Source organism: Platichthys flesus, chromosome 10 (genome assembly GCF_949316205.1).
Source record: "Platichthys flesus chromosome 10, fPlaFle2.1, whole genome shotgun sequence".
NCBI classification, from domain to species: domain Eukaryota; kingdom Metazoa; phylum Chordata; class Actinopteri; order Pleuronectiformes; family Pleuronectidae; genus Platichthys; species Platichthys flesus.
This window is the reverse complement of record NC_084954.1, coordinates 16,786,315-16,808,614: the sequence shown is the minus strand read 5'-3', so window position 1 is coordinate 16,808,614 and position 22,300 is coordinate 16,786,315. Positions and strand designations below refer to the sequence as shown.

The window sequence follows — 22,300 nt, the reverse complement described above, 5'->3', positions numbered from 1 at the left end:
GGACTCAGCTCTCATTTAGCCAGTGTGTGCTGGTCTGTGTGTATTTGTATTTTTCCAGAGGAGCGTCACGTCAGCAAGAAACTATTTCATCTGCTCACTCAGTCCTTCCAGGAATTTAACTGGCAACTCCACTCTTCGGGAACCTCTGTTAAAAAACGGGCCCTTTTGACTTCTTTTCTCTGGACAGTGCTGAGAGTGAAAAATGAGACACGAAACCATTGCGTTCCAAAAGTTGCTTTTTTCATTTCAAGTAGCTGGAATCACACCCATCCATCTGTGTGAGAGCAAATATAAAAAAAAAAGATTCTGTACAATACAACTTTGTCTAACAAATTTACAACATTTCAAAAACAAGTTCCTGCACTGATGACTGCATGAATGTCTCCCAGTGAATCTTTCATGAAGTACAGGAGAGCTTCGCTTCGTCCTTTGCATCCTCTAGTGAACGTGTCAGCATCATTCATACTATACACACACCTGGGAACTGTCTTAAGACAAAGCCACAAACACTGATGACAGTGAGGCGACTGGTGGATCAATGAGGAGACTTTTAGTTCTCCAGCAGTTCAGGCGAGGTGAAGGAGAAGTTTCGAAACTCCTCCTGGTTGATGTGGGGGATCAGAGGGTCGTCCATGGGCGTGAGCGTGGGTTCTTCCTGAGTGAAATCAGGGTCAAAGTTGTTGACGTCCTCTGCCGTTTTCTGCAGGAGAATAATTGACGATAATGTTAACAGCTGCAACGCTTTGGACACAAGGTGGGTGAGTCACACACTACGTAATGTCTGCCAAGAGTCTTAATCATCACTTATAAACACACTATCACGCCATCAATAAAGACGTTTATGTGACTTACGATCCTGGGCTTGAAAGGTGGCTCTACTTGTCTTTTTTCCAGTTTCTCCCAATCGATGTCGGCGAAGAACGCGTGGTTGGTCACAGCGCTCTCCCCGCCCTCCTCAGCCACACAGCCCAGACGCCAGGCGGGGTTTTTAGTCAAGAACTGTGAAAAATGAAAAATGGATGAATTCACCAAAGCATATATAAAAGGAATCCTAAAGACATCAGTGTATTGTCAAGAACAGGAACAAAGCAGGATCACATTTCAGCAGATTATTGTTCCACAATCTATTGAAAGTGGGGAAATGTGATGCATGTTACTCAACTAGATCAAACTAGATTGTTTTTGGAGTGAATCCAAACTAGGCTTGAGCCAGGAGACATCCAGTCAAATCCAGCCTCCGAACAACACACCCACAGCGTCTGGCACCTCCCACCGTGCAGCGCAGGGTTCACCTAGGTTCAGTAAAGCAGGAGCCTCGGCTTCCTGGTGCCTCACACAATAAACAATAGAACAAGAGAATCACCTTTCGAACTTCGACTGCTTCTCTCCCACTGAAGTTTATAGGTGGGAGAGGAAAGAGGGAGACGCCCGCACAAAACAAACTAGAGATAGGAAAATAGAGTGCTTATCTCGCCTCTGGGAAGGAAGAGTGGTGTTATGGACAGTTTTGTCTCGGCCGAGGACACACACACACACACACGCACACGCACACGCACACGCACGCGCACGCGCACGCACGCGCACACGCACGCGCACGCACACGCACGCACGCACACACGCACACGCACACGCACACGCACACGCCCACACCTCAAGGCTGGCGGTGACATTCAGACTAGGCCAAAATAAATGAATGAGCTTCTCTCTGAGCAGTGACAGCAGAGCAAAGTCATTCCAGAGATTAATATGCCTTATCTGCTCCAAACACTATTAACTACCAGAGACTCGGCCTCAACGGCTCTCGAATCGGGAGGTGGAAGAAAAATAGGAGGGGGGTTGAACTTTAAACCCTGGTGTTTTGAGCAGTTTAAATGACATACCCCTCTCATACCATATGTTTTTAGAAACATACGACAATGTTTGGATTGATCTCTTAGCAGCGGCTTTTTCCATGAAAACAAACTTGCAGAGACTTGACTCCTGTTTGACTGAGGGCTACAACATCACTGGGAACATCAACCGGTGTCTTTGAGGTTGGGCAAACAAACATTATGGTTTAATACCAACACAGCTTTGCGCAGGGATTTATAGCTTCAAGCATGAATTTGACAGTGTGATTTACAGCTAATGGTGGGAAACTATTAAAAATAGAACGGCACAGCACAGCGCATACGTATTTTCCCTATAGCCGAACAATCCTACGCACCAATGTCTATGTCTTAGCTTTGAAATATAAGAGAACAAATGAAGAGATCTGATTACCATAATGATTTGTCATAAAATATAGTTAAAGACAGGGAAAATTCCTGGATCTTCCCCTTCATCCACAACAGAAAGTAATGGGTTCTTCTCAGGCCTGGGCAGCAACCCTCAAAACTATTTAGGTAGAAAACATTTTTGCGGATTTTGTGTGATTAACCAACAAACAAACAAAACAACTAGGGTGGCTCTCGGTAGAGTGCAGACCAGCAGTCCATTCGAATTCAATCAAGCTGCACAATTATAAATATCAGCCCAATAAACATGTGAAAAACATCCAATCTCGTAATGTAAATCCTGTATTCTTGCTGACAAACAAATTCAGACGAAAACATAACTTCCACGGCGGAGCTGACAAAAAAGCACATCAGAACCAGTATTCCCATTAAACCTGTACCCAGCAGGGGTCAATCAGTTCAGGAGAAAAAAAACCTGAGGAAATGCAGGAAAAAAACTGTTCCACCGAAGCTGATGCCATCTTTCCATGGCTCCACGTCAGCTCTGCCATCCTCACCACCAGACACGCCATGTCAGCGTTTCTGCATGGTGAAGCCGTTCTCCACTACTTGATTAATCAAAGTAGTTAACTGATGAGAGACAACCGTGATTGACTCCCTTCACCATCTCAGAACTCTGTATTTGATGTTTTGTGTCATGTACATTTAGCAGCTTTAGGTTTTAGATGACAGTATTTCCCCAATTTCAGATATTTTATTAACAACATGGTCAATTGAATAAAAGCTTCCATTTTCAGTACTGTATATACAGCATCTTTACTAAAAACTGGCTTGTTATTACAATAAAACAATATCAATAATTAACACCATATTATTTAAATCAATAACAATATAACAAATGATCAACATATACTATCCAAGCATTGTGAAAGCACATAATGGAGGTATACCAAATTATTAATCTACCACAGATTTGCTAAATATTTTCAAGTATTCATCATTATCTGATGATAAAAAAGAAGGGGCAAAATCTGTCTTTAAATGTATATATATATATATATATATATATTTAATTAAATATATATAACAAACCAACAAACTCTTTATTGATATGTTCTATAGATTTCCAGCCTCACTAAACCGTGAACAACATGATGACTCAACTCCATGAACCGTTTATAGGAACATGGAGAACCTTGTGACGGCTCAACCTTCGGTATAAATAGCGCCACGCCGTTCAAATCCACTCACACTGACATGCATCTTTATGTAATATGTGACACTGGAAGCTGTGGCACAAATCAGTGAGGGGCTGATTGGTTCCAGGTTCTTCCAAGCATTAGCAGTAAGGGCAAGGATAAGAGGAGGAGAAGGGGGTGCAGGGAGAGGAGGAAGAGGAGGGAGGATATGTATTTATAGTCCGTATGCTGTGGCTGGGCAGTGGACCATGCCTTAATATAGTTATGTAAGAGAGCAGGGCCAAACAGCTGGCTGGCACAGCTCCAGGGGGCTGTCCCGAGTCAAAGTGTCGGAAGGGCAACAAATACCAAACCCTGATCACAGGGCGGCTCAAACCTGTCACATCCTCATATATCTCACTGCCTGCTCATGTCGCCCTCTGAGAAATTGATTTCCTCTTTCATTAGTTCCAATTTCAGAGAAAAGGGCTGCAAGCATTTCCTGCCATTGTGTAAGGTGGACAAAGTCTGGCGGAGCTGGTCTGAGGGGGGTGAAGATCTGCCAAAGAGACAAATACTAAAGCTCAGCAGACCTGGCTCTCCTCCAGCTTCCTCCAGTTTCAGCCACCTTTATCCACCATTACATTTTTACTGCCACCGACTGAGGAGAGACAGTTAATAGATGCAGACTCACAGCTTTCAGGATGTTCACCGCTTCTGTGCCGAGCCAAGACGCATAAACGATCTCTTCATTGAGGATGGATTCGAAGAGGTCATCTTCGTTTTCCGCCTCGAAGGGGGCGTGTCCCGACAGCATCTCGTACAGTAGCACCCCCAGAGCCCACCAGTCGACAGAGGGGCCATACAGCATCTCCTGCAGGATCTGCGGGGGAACATCACCACAGCAGAGCAATAAAGTTACCCATCGGTGCTCAGCATGGGAGAGCCTGAGAGCGAGCGTCAAGAGGCTCGGTGGGCAGATGTGTGTTTGATTAGTGTGTTTCCACTGAGGCTACACTGAGAGGTGTGTGTTGAGAGCAGCAAAGAGGCCTTTCATAAATCCAGACCCTAAAAATCTCTCAAAAATAGGGACACAGACTTAATCACTTATCCTAAAATCAAACCACGTCTGTAAACTTGAATTCTGATGAGGGGATTAGAGATGGTAGCGGGGGAGAGAGGATGGGAACATATGAACTCAGAGAACCCGATACAGGAAGCTGCATGGGGTTATTTTAGTCTTTGATGCAATCTGAACATTCCCTTATCATAAATGTGGAGGATAAAGGATCCAACACTTTGTAGTGAATACTCATGAATGCGACAGTGAGTTAATCATTATGTAAAAGTGTGGTTGATCTCTTTTTTACATTTCTGTTGACTGACAGGTGCCAGGTGTATGCAAATATTGGTGATATATATATATATATATATATCTATATATATATAGATATAGATATGGTGAGTGGACTGTTTCCTTGCTCGATGACGATTGGCTGCCAAGCAGATTTATATCCAACCAAAATGGGGGGGGATGAGAGCAGGCTCGGTTCCATTTCTCTTCAACCACAAACTAACCACACAACAAAACCATCGTTCCTTTTTATCAGTTTCATTGCAGGATAAATTGCCTTAATTGGCTCTATTTGAGAAATCAGTGTTCCTGTGGTTGCTTGGAAATGGAGAGAAATTGACAGCCTGTGTTTCGACAGGTTGTGGGAATGGACCTCTGGGGCGATGTAATCCGGGGTCCCGCAGAACGTTGCCGTGGCCACACCTTCGAATATGCCTTCTTTGCACATGCCAAAATCTGCCAGTTTGCAGTGTCCGTCTTTGTCAAGGAGAACGTTGTCCAATTTCAGATCCCTGCAAGGCGAGAGACAAACAGACAGAAACAGAAAGTTCGATATTTGTTTTGATGAAAATGGCAAACGGTAGAGGCTTGAAGCTAATCAGAAGAAGAGAGAGAGAAAAAACTAAGTCCAGCTGCTGGTGTTGCTTCTAATTATATCTGAGGCGAGGTGAGGCAAAATGTCAAGGTCCTCTGAGGACAGGGAAGTTTCTGTGGCAGCAGGAGACATGAACAGACAAACCCCAACTATTCGAAGCCAGGAAAAATATGATGCATTCACTGACCACTCAGGATGGCAGGACGGAAAAAGTGCTCAATATTTATTCTGCTTCCAGGGAAATAGAAAACTTGAGCTATTGTTTATCTTTTAGTTAAACAGGTTTAACTCACATTGAAGTAAAGTGTCTGCTGCAAGAATAAATTCAAATATATGTAAATATTTTGAAACACATTGTGTTGGTTATATTTTTTTTTTTCAAAGGAGGAACAATCTGAATTATACCTTAGTTACATATTTAGACGTGAAATTCTTATAACATCTGCCGAGCATCTGCTCCTCCTGAGATTTCTAAGGATGTAGAGTCATAGTCTATGCCCCCTTGGAAAAATGCAATTATGGCTATACAAATAAAACTGACTTGACTCTGAAGCAGAAAATTATTGTTGCCTCCAATGTATGTATTTGTATTTTCACCCCTGTCCATTTGTCGGAAAGATTATGCAAAAAATACTTTTTTCAAACTTTCTTTAACATTGCGAGATACCGTGTTTTTACACAAATTTTACCTGGGAACAATTCATGAGATGAATTATTTCGGGGACTGATATTTAAGAGTATTTAAAATTTAGTCTGTTGTGTTTTAGGGTTAGGATTAATACTAAATGTTGCCCATTTGAAGTGACTAATAATGTACATACTCATTAAACATAGATATAACAGTGTGCCTTAATTATTAATATTGACTGAATTGAAAATTAAAAGGTATATTAATATCGGTGGAGGCATGTTCCTGATTGCTGACAGTGTACGTGGGTGTGTCCATAAGAAAACACTGGAACAGTCTCATGTCAGCTGGTGTTTTGTCATCTGACAGAGAGATTAAAACTGTGCGAGCTGTAATCTGTGATCAGGTGACCCGGACTTTTTACAGACGCGACATGATTGAAGCCAGACAGCCGATACTTGATGATAAAACAATTTCCTGCTCACAAATTACAACAACTGGGACATGAACACAATTTTAAAGAAACTATAATTTTACAATCAATGTTCTTTTAATTCCAGAAATATACTATTGAGAGGTTTCTGGGTGATTTCCTCAAAGTAAGAAGACAAAGACAATAACAGATTGTAAAATGTAAAAGAGACAAAGTGATATTCAAGCGCTGCTGCTTTGGTCGGATTAATCTGGTTTGCTCTAACATAAGCTGATTATGTAACAGTGACTCATGACAGTCATCATAAGGGGTCATTCACTGATGGTAACTGTCTGTCGCAGCAACTGCCTTAAAAGAGAACAACTGAACTCATAACCACTCGCACGACTGCAGCACACTATTCAGAGCATGTAAGGACTTAATACAGCACGGGAAACCAGAATTACTGCCCTGTGGAAATACGCCTCTGTCAACCGGTGCAGTTTCAGCCTGCAAACTTTTTTCCCCGAGGTTAGAGTGACCTTTGACCTTGACCACTAAAATCTGATCAGTCCATCAGTCCAAATTACAACTGATCAAACTGAGAAGAAGGACAGACTTGGGGCATAATGTTCAACATGTTTTATGATCTGACCTTTGACCACAAAAAATATAATCCACTTGAGGCGAACGTACATAAGATATCGTGTTCTCAAGTCAAAATATGTCTACTGTGAGGTCAGGGCGACCGTGACCTTTAACCTTCAACCACCTAATTCTAATCAGTTAATCTGTGAATCCAAGTGGACGTTCATACCAGATTTGTGTTCAATAAAATCAGACGCAGAGACAAGCAACCATCTGCTGTCACCAGCGCAGAGGAATAATAAACCTAGGGCCAAAGAATGCACCAGTTTAAGTTTGGGACGGTGATTTTCCTCTTCAGATATATGTATATGATTTTTTTATAGATTCTCCAGCAAAATGATTGTCTCCAGTTTTCTATAAATGTGTCCAGCGAGACATTCATCTTTAACCCAGGCAGTTTTACTACCATGCTTTCATCATCACCCGACACGCAGAGCAGAACAGTATATGCAAACAACCTTCTGCATCAATACACCGCTCCTGTACTCCTCCACCCGCCCGCCTCATCAGACTGGGAGAAGAAGTCTGTCGTGAATCTCCACCTGTGGGAAGTGGGTCAGTCGACTGCTGGGGATCCACATTAACACTAAACATCTGGAATGCGATAACCCTGAGTCAGTGTTCTTCAGATGATGTAACATGAAAATTTCCAAAGTAGAGAAGAGGAAGTAACTCTGACGCACCAACTGGGTTTTAGTTTGCCTGTGGTTAGAGGACCATACAACTTGTAATGAGTTAACAACTTCAGCTTTAAACACTGAATCAGGAGTCGGTCAGAGTGTTTTGAGCATTTTGCACGATGGATTAAATTCTTAAGTTTTCAATTTTTATTTTTCGCCAGTGCTGTTAAACTTATGGGTCAGAGGAGAACCCATTAAATTTGTATCCATCATTTTTTCCTACACTTTCTTTAAAATTAGAAAATATAAAAAATTTAAAATAAACACATCTTATTTATCAGGAAATTATTCATAGATCTTGATGGGAAAAAAAGTTTCTCCTTCATAAGGGGACATCTGGGTCATTGTCATGAGTGTATGGGCTCCACGGATGGCTGTTCTAGTTTTTATTATTTTGAATAATTTATTCAGTTGAGGGTACACCACAAGTCCACATCTCTCTGTCACATGTAAATCCATTTGTGCTGAACTGCACGGCATTGAGCAGGTGTTCATAAATACATACTGTGCTTTTACTTCTCTCTTCTCGCCAAACAGTTTTCAAAGACGCTAAACTCAGACTTGAAATACCCTTGTACCCATTGTATTGTTTTTTAACACTAAAGCGTCTTCTAGAGGACGACAGGAAACACAGAAGCTTTAGTCGAGTCACAAGGAGAAATTCATATCCCAAAGCGCAGGGACTGAGGCTTCCATTGTTGTGAGCCTGGTGTGCGAGCGACCATTTGGGCTTGTTATTTTAGTTGTACCATGCGAACTGCGTGTGGTCTCTTAAGGTGACATGCCATGCTTTGTGGTGCAGGCTGACAGAGAACACAAGGACCACTAAATATAACTCAGGATGTACTGTTAGTTCACATGATGCCCCCCCGCCTCGTTATCATCATGATGAAGTGGCAGGAGGCCCACTGCTCTGCCACCACACGCCTGACTAAAGAATGCACTGACATATCTGAGACAGGAGCAATAACAGGATCACCATAGCACAACATTCACTTCAATTTAGTGCTGTTGTGCCCTGTTAATAATAATAATAATAATAATAATAATAATAATAATCTGTTATTATCCTGTACCTGCTATCAAAGAGTATGGACAGGAAACTGCATATAAAAATGGAATCTTTTGAGGGTCAGGGCTGCAAGAGCCACTCTGCATGATTTTTCCAGTCTTATCCACCATTTAAAGCACTTTACAGAACATGTTGCATTCATCCATTCACACACACACATTCATACAGCCTTTTAATTCACATTGCTTTTTGTATCAAACACCATTCAAACACTGTGCGCACAGCTGTAAGGGGCAAGGACACTTCTGAATCTAGACTTGAGGTGCCAGGGATGAAATCATCTACCACGGGATTAAAACCAGCCAACATCTGGCTTTTGACTGTGATGGGAGTGATGGAAACATGACACCCGGAAAAACACGCTAATTTGGCAAGACAGAGAGGTGAGCGAGAAAACATTTCTGTCGTCAAACCTGTATAACCAAACAGAAAGGCAAACTCCTCTGCTGGCCAAGGCGAAGGAGTCAATCGGCTGTTTTTAGCGGGTTCATGTGCATTTAAAAATACCTGTGTATACATTCTAATTTTGTACAACCCTCTCAAGCACCCCCCTTCTACAATTACAGATGGAAAACACTTCTTGAACGGAGAACTTGAATTGTTTAGGGAGGATGCGATGATTTATATGTTTCATGGCCCCAAAGGCTGCACTGATGCTCCCACTCAAATGGGAAGTGAGGAAATAATGGCTGAACAAACGCTGGGAGGTCAACACATCCCTCGTAAAAGAGAACGCCGGAGATTTTTTGACGTTCCTCTCGTGAAGTTGGGAAATTCGCAAAAGACAAATGGTCAAAATGCAACAGAGGTCAAAGAACAGCATCCAAAAGGTCCTCACCTCTTCCTCCCTTGTTCAACCCCATGTTTGATAAATGTCCTAAATCTTTGTTTTAAGTTCATGGTCTCCAAACCCACATGGATATATGATCCTAATTCTATTATCAGGAGTTATTTATATCCAGTTTTTTCTCCCTCCCGCCAAAATATAGTCATCTATTTTGTTTTATTGTTGATCTCATGGCTGTAGTGTTGGATTTTAATCTATGGCAAGGGCCTTGTATTCCAACTCTGCAGAAAGGTGCAATATAAATAAACTGTGTTTTGATTTGAAAATTTTATTTAATCACAAAAAAAAAAAATTGACTAAATGACTCGATAAAGTAATAAAACTATTACTTCTATAACTGTTGCGTGTGCTCCTTTATTCTCACCTGTAGATGATGCCTTTGCTGTGCAGGAACATGAGAGCAGATGTGATCTGTGCCGTGTAGAAACGGGCTCTGGGCTCTTCAAACTTCCTGGACTTCTGGATGTGAAACATTAAATCACCGCCATTCACAAACTCCATCACGAAGAAGAGTCGGTCCTGAAAGAGAAACAAAACAGGGAGATGACATTCACACAGGAGCTTCACAGAAGATTCCCCCTGTTATTAAACAATCAACGAGCCATGACCACTGACGTGTCAGGATTGCCACGAGGAAGATACGCGAGTGCTCCTCGTCAATTTCACATGTCTGTTTAATGGATTCCTGTGCAACTAACCACAGTTTAAAGTCAGTCGTGCAAAAAAAACCTGATCGAACCCATTAATCTTTCGTTCTCATTACAGTCTGTGGTCGATATATGATCTGGAAAATGAGACCCTGGGGAAAACAAGACTGCAGCAGGACGTGATGTACAAATCTTCTTATGAAGCTTCCTAAAGTGCTCAGGAGATTCAGCTACAGCTTCTTAACTGTGGCTCAGTGGTCCTTTTTTTTTAAATCCTGAAATTACATGCGTAGAGCCTGATAAATATGTGTTTCACATGCAAAGCAGGCAGCGCCCTGTTTGTTGCAGCTGTACAGATGAGTAATTCTTTAAATCCACATGAGAACAGTTAAGTTTTGTGCTAAATGTTATTTTTCTTTTACCAAATTAAACATTTTATGAGGTAAATCTGTCTCTGCAGATGCTTTTTCGTGGGATGGATTTTCTCAGTCCACACTCGGTTAATGGTGCCTCTGGGATTTCCAATGTTTAGTAAAACCATATTTGTTTTGCAATAATTACTCCAAACCTCTGTGAAGTCGCTGAGCCGGAAGGAAGATAAGATTTAATTTGTAAGATGGTTACGATGACTGACGCGGATAGGATGTCTTGTTGACGAACAAGTCTCAAAAGACGCACATGTTTGTTGAAAGTATCCACTTCACCACATTTGAAACCACGACCTTCATCACCTCCTCCGCTCTTTCCATCCCCCTTACACTCATGAAAAAGGACTTTAAAGAATCAAAATATAACCATTCTAATTAAAATACAACAGCATTTAAAACCACAGATGATGTTATACTTTAAAAGACATACTTTGTGGTTTAAATTGAACTAAAGCAGATTAGGTGTCTACGGGCTCTTATCAGACAGGAGACTGGAGATCTGCTGCCCCCTGCTGACCACTTCCTGCAAAGTAACATTGAAACCACATGTTTGACCCTCTGTTCTCTTTGTTTGCACATTACTCTTGAAATAACAGCACCTGTTCGTTCAACAACTTGGTCTGCAAATAGTTCTCAGGAGTCTAAAAGAGAGCGTTTTCGATACGCGATCATATCGGCTGCACTGCAACAAATTTAAGAGTCTTCAGCTTCAGACGAGTGGATCTGCACCAAAGCATTCGTCAATCTGTCGATTTTCAGCAGGTAGAATGTTTTTGTCTTTGTTTAGTTGGTTTAAACATTCAGACTTAGCAACAACTACATCTACAGCTGACAGCGTTACTAGTGGTGGACGAGACATCAGGCGAGTTATCAGAATTCATCCTCCAGATATTTTATTTAAAAACCACACACACAAGCGAAAGTTTCACTGTGGCGATTAAAGCCAACTTTACAAAATAAGTCAAATAAGTCTTCATAGCATCATCAGTTCTGAAGCAGATTTTATCGCTGGTACAGACAATTTGATCTAAATGTAATTTATTTTGGATATATGTATTTTTTTTCTTCCTACACGGCCATCTGGCGACCAACCTGAAGTTTACCCCTGTGTGGAGGTCGGGATGCGGTTTGAGATAGATAGATACCTCCCTGAATAAGTGAAAAACAATGACCTGCTGGTGGCAGTTAAGGAAAAGTCTGACGACCCAAAAGCTTTTTTACCATCGCTTCATATTTACAATAGCCATTGAACATTTCACTGACCCGTGTCTGGAAGCAGCAGTAGAGCTGGGTGAGGTAGGGGTGACAGCGAGCCAGTGACAGCACCCTCTTCTCCGTCATGGTGCACTCCACATCATCGTCCTGCAAAATGATGTCCTTCTTCAACACCTTCACAGCAAAAACCCGCTCGTTGGAGTCGAGCCTCGCCAGCATCACCTGCAGATCAGAACTCAGACGTGTTATTCAGTGACACCATGACGCTGAATCAAAACAGGTGAGGTTGATTTCTGTTAGTGAAATACATTCTGTTGATAGGAATACTGACACATAACTTAACACCTACAGTTACATTTGCTTCTGGTAACCGTTTCTCTTGGACTATCTTTGCCATTGATCACCCAGTTCATCATTTCATTAGCATTTAATTATAGTGAAAGTAATCTCTTGTCCTTCCCACCTTTCCAAAGCTGCCCTTGCCCAGCACTTGAAGGAACGTGAAGTCTGTAAGGCCGAGCCGAGGCGCCTGCGGCTGAGATTGTGTACTTTCCCTCCTGTCGGAGCGCCCCCTCGACTGCTCTTCACTTTTATGCTGTCAGGACAAAAATACACAAACAAAAACAACACTTACATTCAGTTAACAGTCATTTAAACCATTTAAATCAAAAGACAAAGAAAAACCGAGCCTCCGTACCAATGTGTTGGTTTTAGTGAGTCCTCCCGCCTGCAGACCCATCTCTGCAAGCCTATTGGCCAGCTCCACACTGTTGACCCCACAGTTCGGCGCCACATTGCCTTTGCAGCGGATGTGAACGTTCATTTTACAGACTGAGGAGAGACAGAAACAAAACAGGACATTTGAGATCCTGATTTTGAATTTGACACATGAACGTTGAAGTGGGTCTTACTTTTACAGTGCAGCCCCTGCCTCACGATTCCCCAGAGCAGGGAGCCACAGTGGTCACAGAAAGTGGGCGACTTGTAGTTGTGGATCTTGAACATGTGAGGGAGGTTGATGCTGAAGCCTTGGGTTATGGGCTGCAGAGAGAAGACAGAGACACTTTAAACGAAGCACCGAGGATTGCCACAGTATGTACGCCGATGCTTGTGTATCTATGTAATCAATCAAATAATTCAAGAAATCTGTCTGTATGTGGCTCGTTTGTCTCGACAATCGTTCAACCTAGGGCCCAAGGAATGTTAAATCGGTTTTGAATAAACAGGTGACCAGCGCTCTGTAGCAGGGACGGCTGGAACTCATCATTTGGATTTCCCAAAGAAGCAGATACTTCTGCAAAATGCAAATAAAATGATTTCAATCTTTTTAAAATGCTAAAACAAACGTATGTATTTATGGTGACATATAAAAATGCTTTTACCACCATGTATGGAAAATTACAGCAGATCACTGTGTTCTAGCTCAGTGGCCACTTCTGAACAGAAAGAGGAACCAGTCTGCTGCTGACTGCAGGTGTTATTTAGAAAAGTGTGTGTGTGTGTGTGTGTGTGTGTGTGTGTGTGTGTGTGTGGAGGAGGGGGCTATCTAACATCCTGTATTACAAATATAAACCTGCTTGAAATGTGTAAAATACCAGCGACAACATGGAGGACAACTCATTAAGTCGAGTGAAGTGTGTGAAGCTGAAGGTAACATTTTTGCTACCTGCTCTTTTGCGGGGCTCTTCATGCGCGGACACACCGTCACGACCTGCTGGTGGCATCGTTTGTGAACCACACAGGTACACACTGAAAAGACAAGCAGTCAAACTCATAACTCACGGCTGCACGTTCAAATAAACTGTGTCTACGGGCAGAGGAGGAAGAAAAGGTGGCGTACTGACCCTGACACTGGTAGCCCTGCTTTCCAAACACACCCCTGTAACAGAGACAGAGACACCGTCAGTTTACAGTCTCCACAGACATGTGCAGCGGTCACACGCCACAGCTCGACCTGCTCACCAGATGAACTCCTTGCAGTGAAAACAGAAGGTGGGCTGGCGGAGGAACGTGGACATGAACTTGTGCCCGTTGACCTGGTGGATCTTCCGCTTCACTGCCCCCTGACGCTTCCTTGTGAACTGCTTGTGGGCTCTCTCCCTCACGATGGCATCGTCTGGAAACGGGAAGAGAGCAAAGGTTTGATTTCTAAATCCACAAACTAACTCCTGAGAGACAAGGTTTGGTCATATAGAGCTGATCGCTGTCTTTGTTTGTTGGGGTTTCATTGAATTCAACATAACAACTTATACTTAAAACAGGTCACAGGTCTCTGCAGTAGCCTCTTCGCAGAGTGTTTCGGGTCATGGTTTCTTTTCTGCTTTTTTTTTTGCTACCCACAACTTTGTTGTTTTGGTTCACTCTTATTTTTCCATACTGTCATTTCTGGCCACAGCAGGCCTCTTTTTTCAGCAAAACGAAAACCACGAAACATTCGCTGTTCACCACCTACAGAAATCGAAACGCAGGCAGATTTTTTTGTAGGAATGCTGCTGAAGAAAGCGAAGCACTTGGCTACTAAAGAGCAAGATATTTTCTGCAAGAGTTGAAGTATGGATTCAGAAGATGAAAATCAGTTGTTCCTTTTTCAACGGATGTGTATTTCCTTTATGAAGCAATTGATTATTTACTAAATTAAATGTCTGAAATATTTGAAAAGTAGCTGTGGTTTTTCCCCAGAGCTCAAATCATCTTTAAATTCAATTGTGTTATGCAGCCTACAATATTCTCAATTTAAAAATTTTAAAACGATGAAAAACCATTTTCATCATTTTAAAATACTTTTTTATTCACTGTGTATTTTTAACATTTATGTATTTATAAACTAACATGTATCTGCCACATACCGATATCTTCAATTATTTACAAGTATTTACTTTTGTCCAGTATTATTTTTTACATACTTCTCCAAATATCAGCCTCTGTGGAATAAATATTTGTGTCCATTCCCTTAGTAGTATTTATACACCCCTTTACATTTAGATTCCTTCCTTCCTTGAACTGAACCAGTTGGGTAAAGATATCACAGAAGAATTATGGACATTACAGTTAAAAGAATGGCATGAAGTATCAGAGAAAAGCTTTGCATGTTGAACCTCGAGGCCCAACCAGTGTGGCCTCTCTCCTCGGCACTCTCTTATTATTCAAAAAAAGTGGTGGTGTTTCATGAGGTTTGGTTTTACAGTGAAGCCTGATGACAATTGACCAAAACGAGGAACTAGTCCCCAGATCAGACTTCTCCTTCCAGAAACCAACATGGTCCAGAACCCCCCACCATCCCTTTTATCTGAATTCAAAGGCCTCCTCCCATTGGCCACATGTCCTAGCTAAGTCTCTGCTCAACACAGACGTCTGAAGAAAGCAAACTGCAGTGGAAATGCTAACAATGACGTCAGCACTGCCCAACCAATTTGAACCCAACTAGTGGGTGGGGCGTGCATGTTCCACATGACTTGGTGACGTGGACACTTCACGTGAAATAGACAGGAATGCAAACAGCGTGTGTCAGACACAGAGTTTTCTGTGGGAGACAAAGACTCTGTTCGGTCATTGTTACTTTGCAGAACTTCTACTTGCAAAAAAAAAAAAGAAGCTGAATAACACCCTGAAGAAAAGGGAGTAACCGGATGACAATGAAAGGGACTGAGTTGACAGAAATGTTCAGCATCTCGGTTGAAGAATGTGTGAAAACAGAAACAGATGGTGGTGCGGCAAGAGGAGAAGTCAGAACCTTACCGTCAGTGAACGATCCAGTGAGTGTGATGACGACAAAGACTTTGCCCTCTGGCTCCAAGTCCATCTGCAGACACCAAAACACAGACACACAATATTCATATAGGTGATGAGAAACAGACCAGACAGATATTCATATCCAATACAACTATTTTAGGCAAATTCATTCCAGAACTAGAATGGAACTCGCCGCACATACCTCTGCCGAGACCGGACACACCCTTTAAATTCAATCAAGCAAATTTCACACACTCTAGATATCGGTTGCTTTAATGTGACTGATTTCTTGGTCAGGATCCGTTAATTATTCTCTGTGAAACTGGTGAAAATGTAAAAAATAAAATACCCCGCCTCCTTAGGAAAGTTTATAATCCTTAGTTGCAGAACTGATTTAAACATCTGTCAGTATGTTTATATTGTATGTTCTGTGTTTGATATATTGCTGCGTAGGCCAATGACTGTTTCCAACTCAGTGGATAATACAGCTTTATACTATTCTGCTAATCTCTAAATTCCCAGAATCGCTCTTTTATAAATATCTGAAACTATTAAGGACTCAAACTAAAATATATTTAACAAAAAAGGTAAATTACTTAAAAAGTCATATTTTATCATTTTGAACATTTGAAGACTTTTGGTTTGTTGGAGCGAGACATGAGATTGTGTCCATTCGACGAAAGCGTCATTCCTTCAGCTGTTCTGATGATGCACATATAAGTATTTCTTTTTGCATTCTTCTTAGCCTATGTCATGTCGGAGGAATCTGGACGCCCTGACAGAAACGACGGAGCACGTCAGGCAGGTCCGGCTGGTTTCACAGGCTGATGTTCAGCTGTGAATGACGACGATTTATCGGGACATACTGAGCGGCTTCTTCTCAGCGACGGGTAAACAAAGCGCGCGTACTTCCTGCGACAACCACGGAATGGAAACTTAGGTCACTGAACGCTCAAAATAAATGTGTTGAAGTCACACACGGACCCTGCCTGGAAAAATATTCACTACCCACATAACAAGAAAGACACAATAGGAAATAAACTGCCACCCAGCCGGTGCATTTCGTGGCTTAGAATTCAAGTAAATGTTCATTTCACTTCATCAAAAAGATGTTGACTTTTTCCCTTGTTAGACCTGCGGATATCTTGTGTCTCAATCTACATCCTAGACAACAAGTCTGACTCATCCAGTGAGGATTTGTCCTATCAAAGGCGTCTTAATATCTCCGATCAAACAACTCAAACGCTGTTGTGCATCAGAGACTTTCTGATATTCCATCTCCCATCAAATAAGACACCTCTGCTGGTCAGGTTCATGTTCATTTTTTAATTAGAGGTGCAAATTCACACTATGAGTTTCCCAGCTTCCCCTGCAGCCCATCATTCAGCAGAAACTTTGTTTTCACTCTACTAATAGATGTGATTGTGAGCCTATTCTTTAAGGTGGGGCACACGTGATGCATCAAAGATGTGGGAAATGACACTGTGGTTTAAAAAGCAGAACATTTACCAGAGGAGGAAGTTTCTTCTATTTTAGAAACTGGGGCCCATTTCAGCCGAGCTGGCAGCAAACGTTGATGGGAAATGTCGAGGAGCCATTAATAACCCACTTTCCATTTCTGTGTTGCTCAAGCCGGAGAGACAACTCACACACCACAGACGCATGAACACTGACTACAGTCAAAACCATTTGATTTCCAATAAGAGAGTAAAAATTCAAAGATGTCACAATGTGGTGTCATGTAGTATCAGGTGGGAGGCAAAGGAAACTGACTCTGTCTCAGATGGATTGAAGTTATCGACTTATCTTGTATGTCTATATGAATAAATATACGTCTATATATAGGATTTCTTATTTATCTACAGTACCATCTATCTATATATCCATGAACCAACAGAGAGACAGTGTTCAGCAGTGAGCCCTTGAGCACTGATCTGTGGTGGGAACACTGTGATAAACGGCAGCGTGGGCGTGTAAAGGCTTGTACCTCATCTGTGAAACACACCGGCCCAGTGCCGCTGCAGTAGAGCGACGGAGAACACAGCCTGCACTGTTCAGCTTCAGCCGAAAACAACTCTGAGTGGGTGTAGAGAAGTGACAAAACCAAACCAATCACAATGTACTTAAACTAAAGACCATGCTCCACCGTCAAACCACTTCCTCTCCAGGCTCGGGGTCTCGCTGATGCTGGGCATGAAGCAGTCTACAACATTTTCTCACAGAAGTTTCAAACAAAATGTATTTCTTCAGTCTATGACGCTTTGAGGAAATTGTGGCGATGAGTTGTAATGATAAACCTGACCAAACTAAGTATTGCTGTGTTCAAGTGAAAAAAATGTAAATGTGTCATACTGTGTCACAGTACTACAAGTTGACACAATGTAGTATCATTCTGGTTCATGAGGTAATGTGGTCAGAAGGATAGATGTGGCCGGTCAACGTCCTCTTTTAATCATTTGTATTAATTTGCTAAAGTATGTGCACATAAGTTTGTGATATGTCAGCATTTGTCTTCAACCTACAGTGTTTTACAAGCTTTTAATGTTTTCCTTGTGTCTGTTTTCCTCCTAATGTAAAGTCCTTGTCGTCACGTGTTGTCATTCTTCTGAGAAATGTAGCTTAAACTGCAAAAGCTGTATCGGCTCGAGGAGAGTGTCTGAATATTAGATAAATTCTGCATTTAACGAGAGTTGTGGTACGTAGTCGATACCACCTCGGCCTGCTCCAGGCCTGGACAGGTTCAGGTTACAGTCAGCAACACCTGCAGTGGCTTATAGTGCTAGGGGGGCTCAAAGTAAGAGAGAGGAGGGAAACTCCAGTTTAAACCGGGCAGCTCTTTGTTTGAGTCTGGAAGACAGAGCGACTTATAGAAAACTTTACACAAGACATTTAATTTGAGCTTTGACGACGATTCGTTATTCCCTGAGTTGTCCAGTGTGCAGCTCTATCTTTAGAGACACTCTCAGTTCCTTAACGCCTCCATCGACCTATTACGGTTCACTTTATACCCGAGGTCACTTTCGGAGAGAGAAGTGATATCATCATACATTTTATAAAACAGGGAGGTTAAATGTTGTGCAGGCATGGGCAGCGTGCATGTGTTTGTGCACTCTGCATTGTGTTGTGAGTCTTCAGAAGTAGAATTAACACCTCTGCAGAGCAGCACTGTTTGTGGTTTGATTGGTTTCAGACCGAATTGGCTGACGATCACAGTGAAGTGCAATAAACTTGGTACAAATACCCCCAGGATGACTGACGCCCCCCCCCCCCCCCCCCCCCGCCCCCCCCAACCCGTCTAATGCATATAGATGTATTTAATATTCGATTGACTGATTACAGATCTGCACCACTGATATGCAGTTACAGGTCCTGCATTAGTGTTTAGCAAAGCGGAGGATTTCAACTCTGACTCGTTTGTATATGTGTCGATATTGACATGTAATCTGAATTTTTCATTTTATACTAAATTAAGTTTATTTTAAGCATGTGAATGCATGGTAAAACCACACAGTGTTATATCATCCCTTCCTCCTTTTAATGGATAGTTGGGTGGAGGGGTGGGTCAACTGGGACCCTTTAGAAACACGTGCTCCCTGGGCCCCCTAAAAGGTGGATCAGCCCACGTTCACAGCAATGACGGTTGGACACATGAATTCTGGGAGGACGATAAACCAAAAGTAAAAAAGAATAGATAAAAGAAAAAATACTCCAGTGAAACGGGGACACACATATAAACCAGAGTCCATACTGTACAGAGTACAATTAATGTTACACTGTTCTACATTTTCAGCTAATTGCTAGTATGTGTAAAACAACTGGGCAAAAAAAACTGATTCGGATGTCTAAATAGTTATATCACAAGAGTTATAGTAAATATAATAGCTACAAGTATCCTACATGCGTGCATTAGTAAAGAAGCAACACACATTGACCAACCTATAGATCATATATCCCTAATTAGATTTGGTTTTTATGGAAGGGGCAGATCTCCAATATTTTACCGTCAGTCAGTAAAAGTTCGGAACATTCCTAAGACTTTCATATACATCTATATCTATATATTTATATAGATATCTATATAAATATATCAACATAGATTTATATCTTTGCAATAGTAGTCAGGGAGGGGGGCATCTCTCTGTCACCTCTCTGGAGGGGTGCGGACCCCCCAGTGAACGCCGCCCCTGCTTCCCACTCACCCATCCCTCGAAGGTCTCCCCGCTGTTGGAGGTCTGGATCAGGTCCTCGAACTGGATGGTGCAGTTGGCCACGAAGTCGTCGTATCCGATCGGCGTGTCGTGAAACACCGTCAGCTCGATGCGCCGGCCGTCGCTGACGTTGAGGCAGAAGTCCTCGTTGTAGGTCGGCGTGTTGCTCTTCTGCTTGGTGTGGGTCTGTCCGATCTTGTAGTCGTCCACCTTCACCACGATGTAGGGGTCCAGGGCCGGCTGGGCTTTGTGGAAGATGACGCTGTGGCGGAGGGAGAAGGTGGTCGGCTTCAGGTCCACCGCCTCGCCGATCCGCAGCTTCAGGTACCCGTTAAACTTCATGCTCGGAGCGGTACTAGTTGTTTTTTTTTAAACAATACGACTTTTTAAAAAGTAAATAAATCCACGCCTGCTTCACATAAACTCTGAAAAACCGCAGAGATGTGATAAACTGTCATAATCGTTCCACTTTGCGTCAACTCTTGCGAACCTTTGCGTCCATCCTGCGCATTGATCTCCTGTCAATCTGTTTCAAGAAGCTTCTGTCAATAGGAAGAAGCGACACGGACATGCGTTGTGCGGAGGAGAAGTTCCGCATAACTTCAAACACACACACACACACCACACAGACACACACTCAAGCGGCAGCAGCTCCACCTGTCACCGACGCCTCACTGTGTCATATGATCACATTTGTAGTTCCCGTTTCGAAAGAGGACTCTGCGACTACACGGACCATGATGCACCGCTTCGTCCCCTTGAAGGCGCCGCACTCACCTGTCCTCTGCTGAGGGGGCGACTGTCGCCCTCTAGGGGCTAATGTGGCGAACTACAAGACAGGACTTTGAGTTTCTTTCTTTCAAAATCACTCGGGTTTTGTTATAATGACCTTGAATCCAGTGGTAGAAGATGATCCATCACTGCATCATTTCATCATCTATCCATCCATCCAACTATCATTCTGTCCATCCAGGACAACATCTTTCTTTCTTTCTTTTAAAACATTGCATTTTCTTCCTTACCTCGAATCCAACCAAACAGCAATAATAATAATAGTAATAATAAAAAATAAAAGGCAGATTAATAACGATAATATTAATAATCATAATTAATATTATGATTATTATTACAATTACTATCACTCTCCCATTTTCCCCTCTCTCTCTGTCTGTCTCCCTACCTCTCTCTGTCACTCTCTCTCCCTCTCCTTCTCTCTGTCCACTCCCTCTCTGCCCCCGTCCCTCCCTGTCTCTCTATCACTCTCTCTCTCTCTCTGTCGCCCTCCCTTTCTCCCTCTCTGTCCTTCTCGCTGTCACACTCTCTCCCAATCCCTCTCTCTGTCTCCCCCCTCTCTCTCTCTCTGTCTCCCTCCCTCTCTCTCTTCCTCTCTCTCTATGCCCCCTCCCCTCCCTCTCCCGCTCTCTCACTCTGAGGGTGCTGCCTGCTACATCCATAAACGCCACGATCAAAGACTCCACTTTATTGGTGTTAGACTTGACCTCCGACCCCACTCTCTCCCCACTCCACATCTCTGTGCTCCAGCTGGTATAAATAAAGAGCCCAGGTCCCAGATCTCTACACATCCCTGGGATAGAGACTGTCTTGTAAACAACCTCTCAGACGTGACCTCACAGAGCAGAGAGGGGCTTTAATGGCGAAGCAGACGCAAAGTGGATTGCCCCAATGTACAACTGGATCACACTCTGATCCATCAGGGGCAAAGGCTTGAAACTTTCTGTAAGACCTGGTGGGTTAAAGAATGAGATTTTACGCCTGAAACTGGAGGTAAACAAGAGTAAACATGCTTGTACACCTTTGAGTCAAGGTGATTCAATCGTATGTTCTTGCTTGGTGAGAATAAGAAAGATCATAAAAGATCGTAAGTGAGTGTTCCTCCGTCGATTAGAGCTCCTTAAAGGATGTTATCTTGTTGTACCCTCCAGCAGAGGGCAGAACAAACCTATTTTTTCCACTCCTCTTCCTCTTCTCTGCTCGCCTCTCTCTCTCTCTTGTGATGAAATAACTTTTAAAAACCTGTATAGTTTTACGTTCTCTCCCCCTCGTTTCACCCCGGAGCCGTAGCTGACATCTTTACAGTCAAGGATGATTTGTTTTGTGTCTTTGTTCTACTGGCAGTCGCCCCCCTCCACTTTTCTCTCTCTCCCTCTGTCTGTCAACTCTATGGCTCTTTTCCCTGCATCCCTCCCTCCTTATTCCCCATCTAACTCTCTCTGTCATAGCCAAATCTTGAGTTATGCTCCCATGGGGGAACTTGACATGACTGTAGACTCCACAACAGACACCTCACTCTGTGTTGTGTGTCGACATTGTACACACACACTGACATGCGCAGGCCTTAGATACTCTCAGGCCTGGATGCATGCCGTACTTTTGCTGTATCTCCTCAAAGTGCCAACTTTTTTATTGCGCACAAGCACAAGGC

At 42.6% G+C, this 22,300-nt stretch overlaps 1 protein-coding gene across 1 annotated transcript; it reads right to left on the bottom strand.

Moving 5' to 3' along the window:
- Positions 1 to 218: 218 nt before the first annotated feature.
- On the bottom strand, positions 219 to 20,723 carry prkcha (protein kinase C, eta, a). Its single transcript, XM_062397434.1, has 14 exons — positions 19,849 to 20,723; positions 15,656 to 15,719; positions 13,883 to 14,036; positions 13,765 to 13,799; positions 13,587 to 13,669; positions 12,832 to 12,961; positions 12,618 to 12,751; positions 12,384 to 12,515; positions 11,969 to 12,142; positions 9,995 to 10,149; positions 5,122 to 5,260; positions 4,089 to 4,277; positions 853 to 999; positions 219 to 700 (listed from the first exon to the last, which is right to left on the bottom strand). The coding sequence occupies exons 1-14, from the start codon at positions 20,197 to 20,199 to the stop codon at positions 551 to 553; spliced, it is 2,037 nt and encodes a 678-aa protein (XP_062253418.1). The 5' UTR covers positions 20,200 to 20,723; the 3' UTR covers positions 219 to 550.
- Positions 20,724 to 22,300: the final 1,577 nt, after the last annotated feature.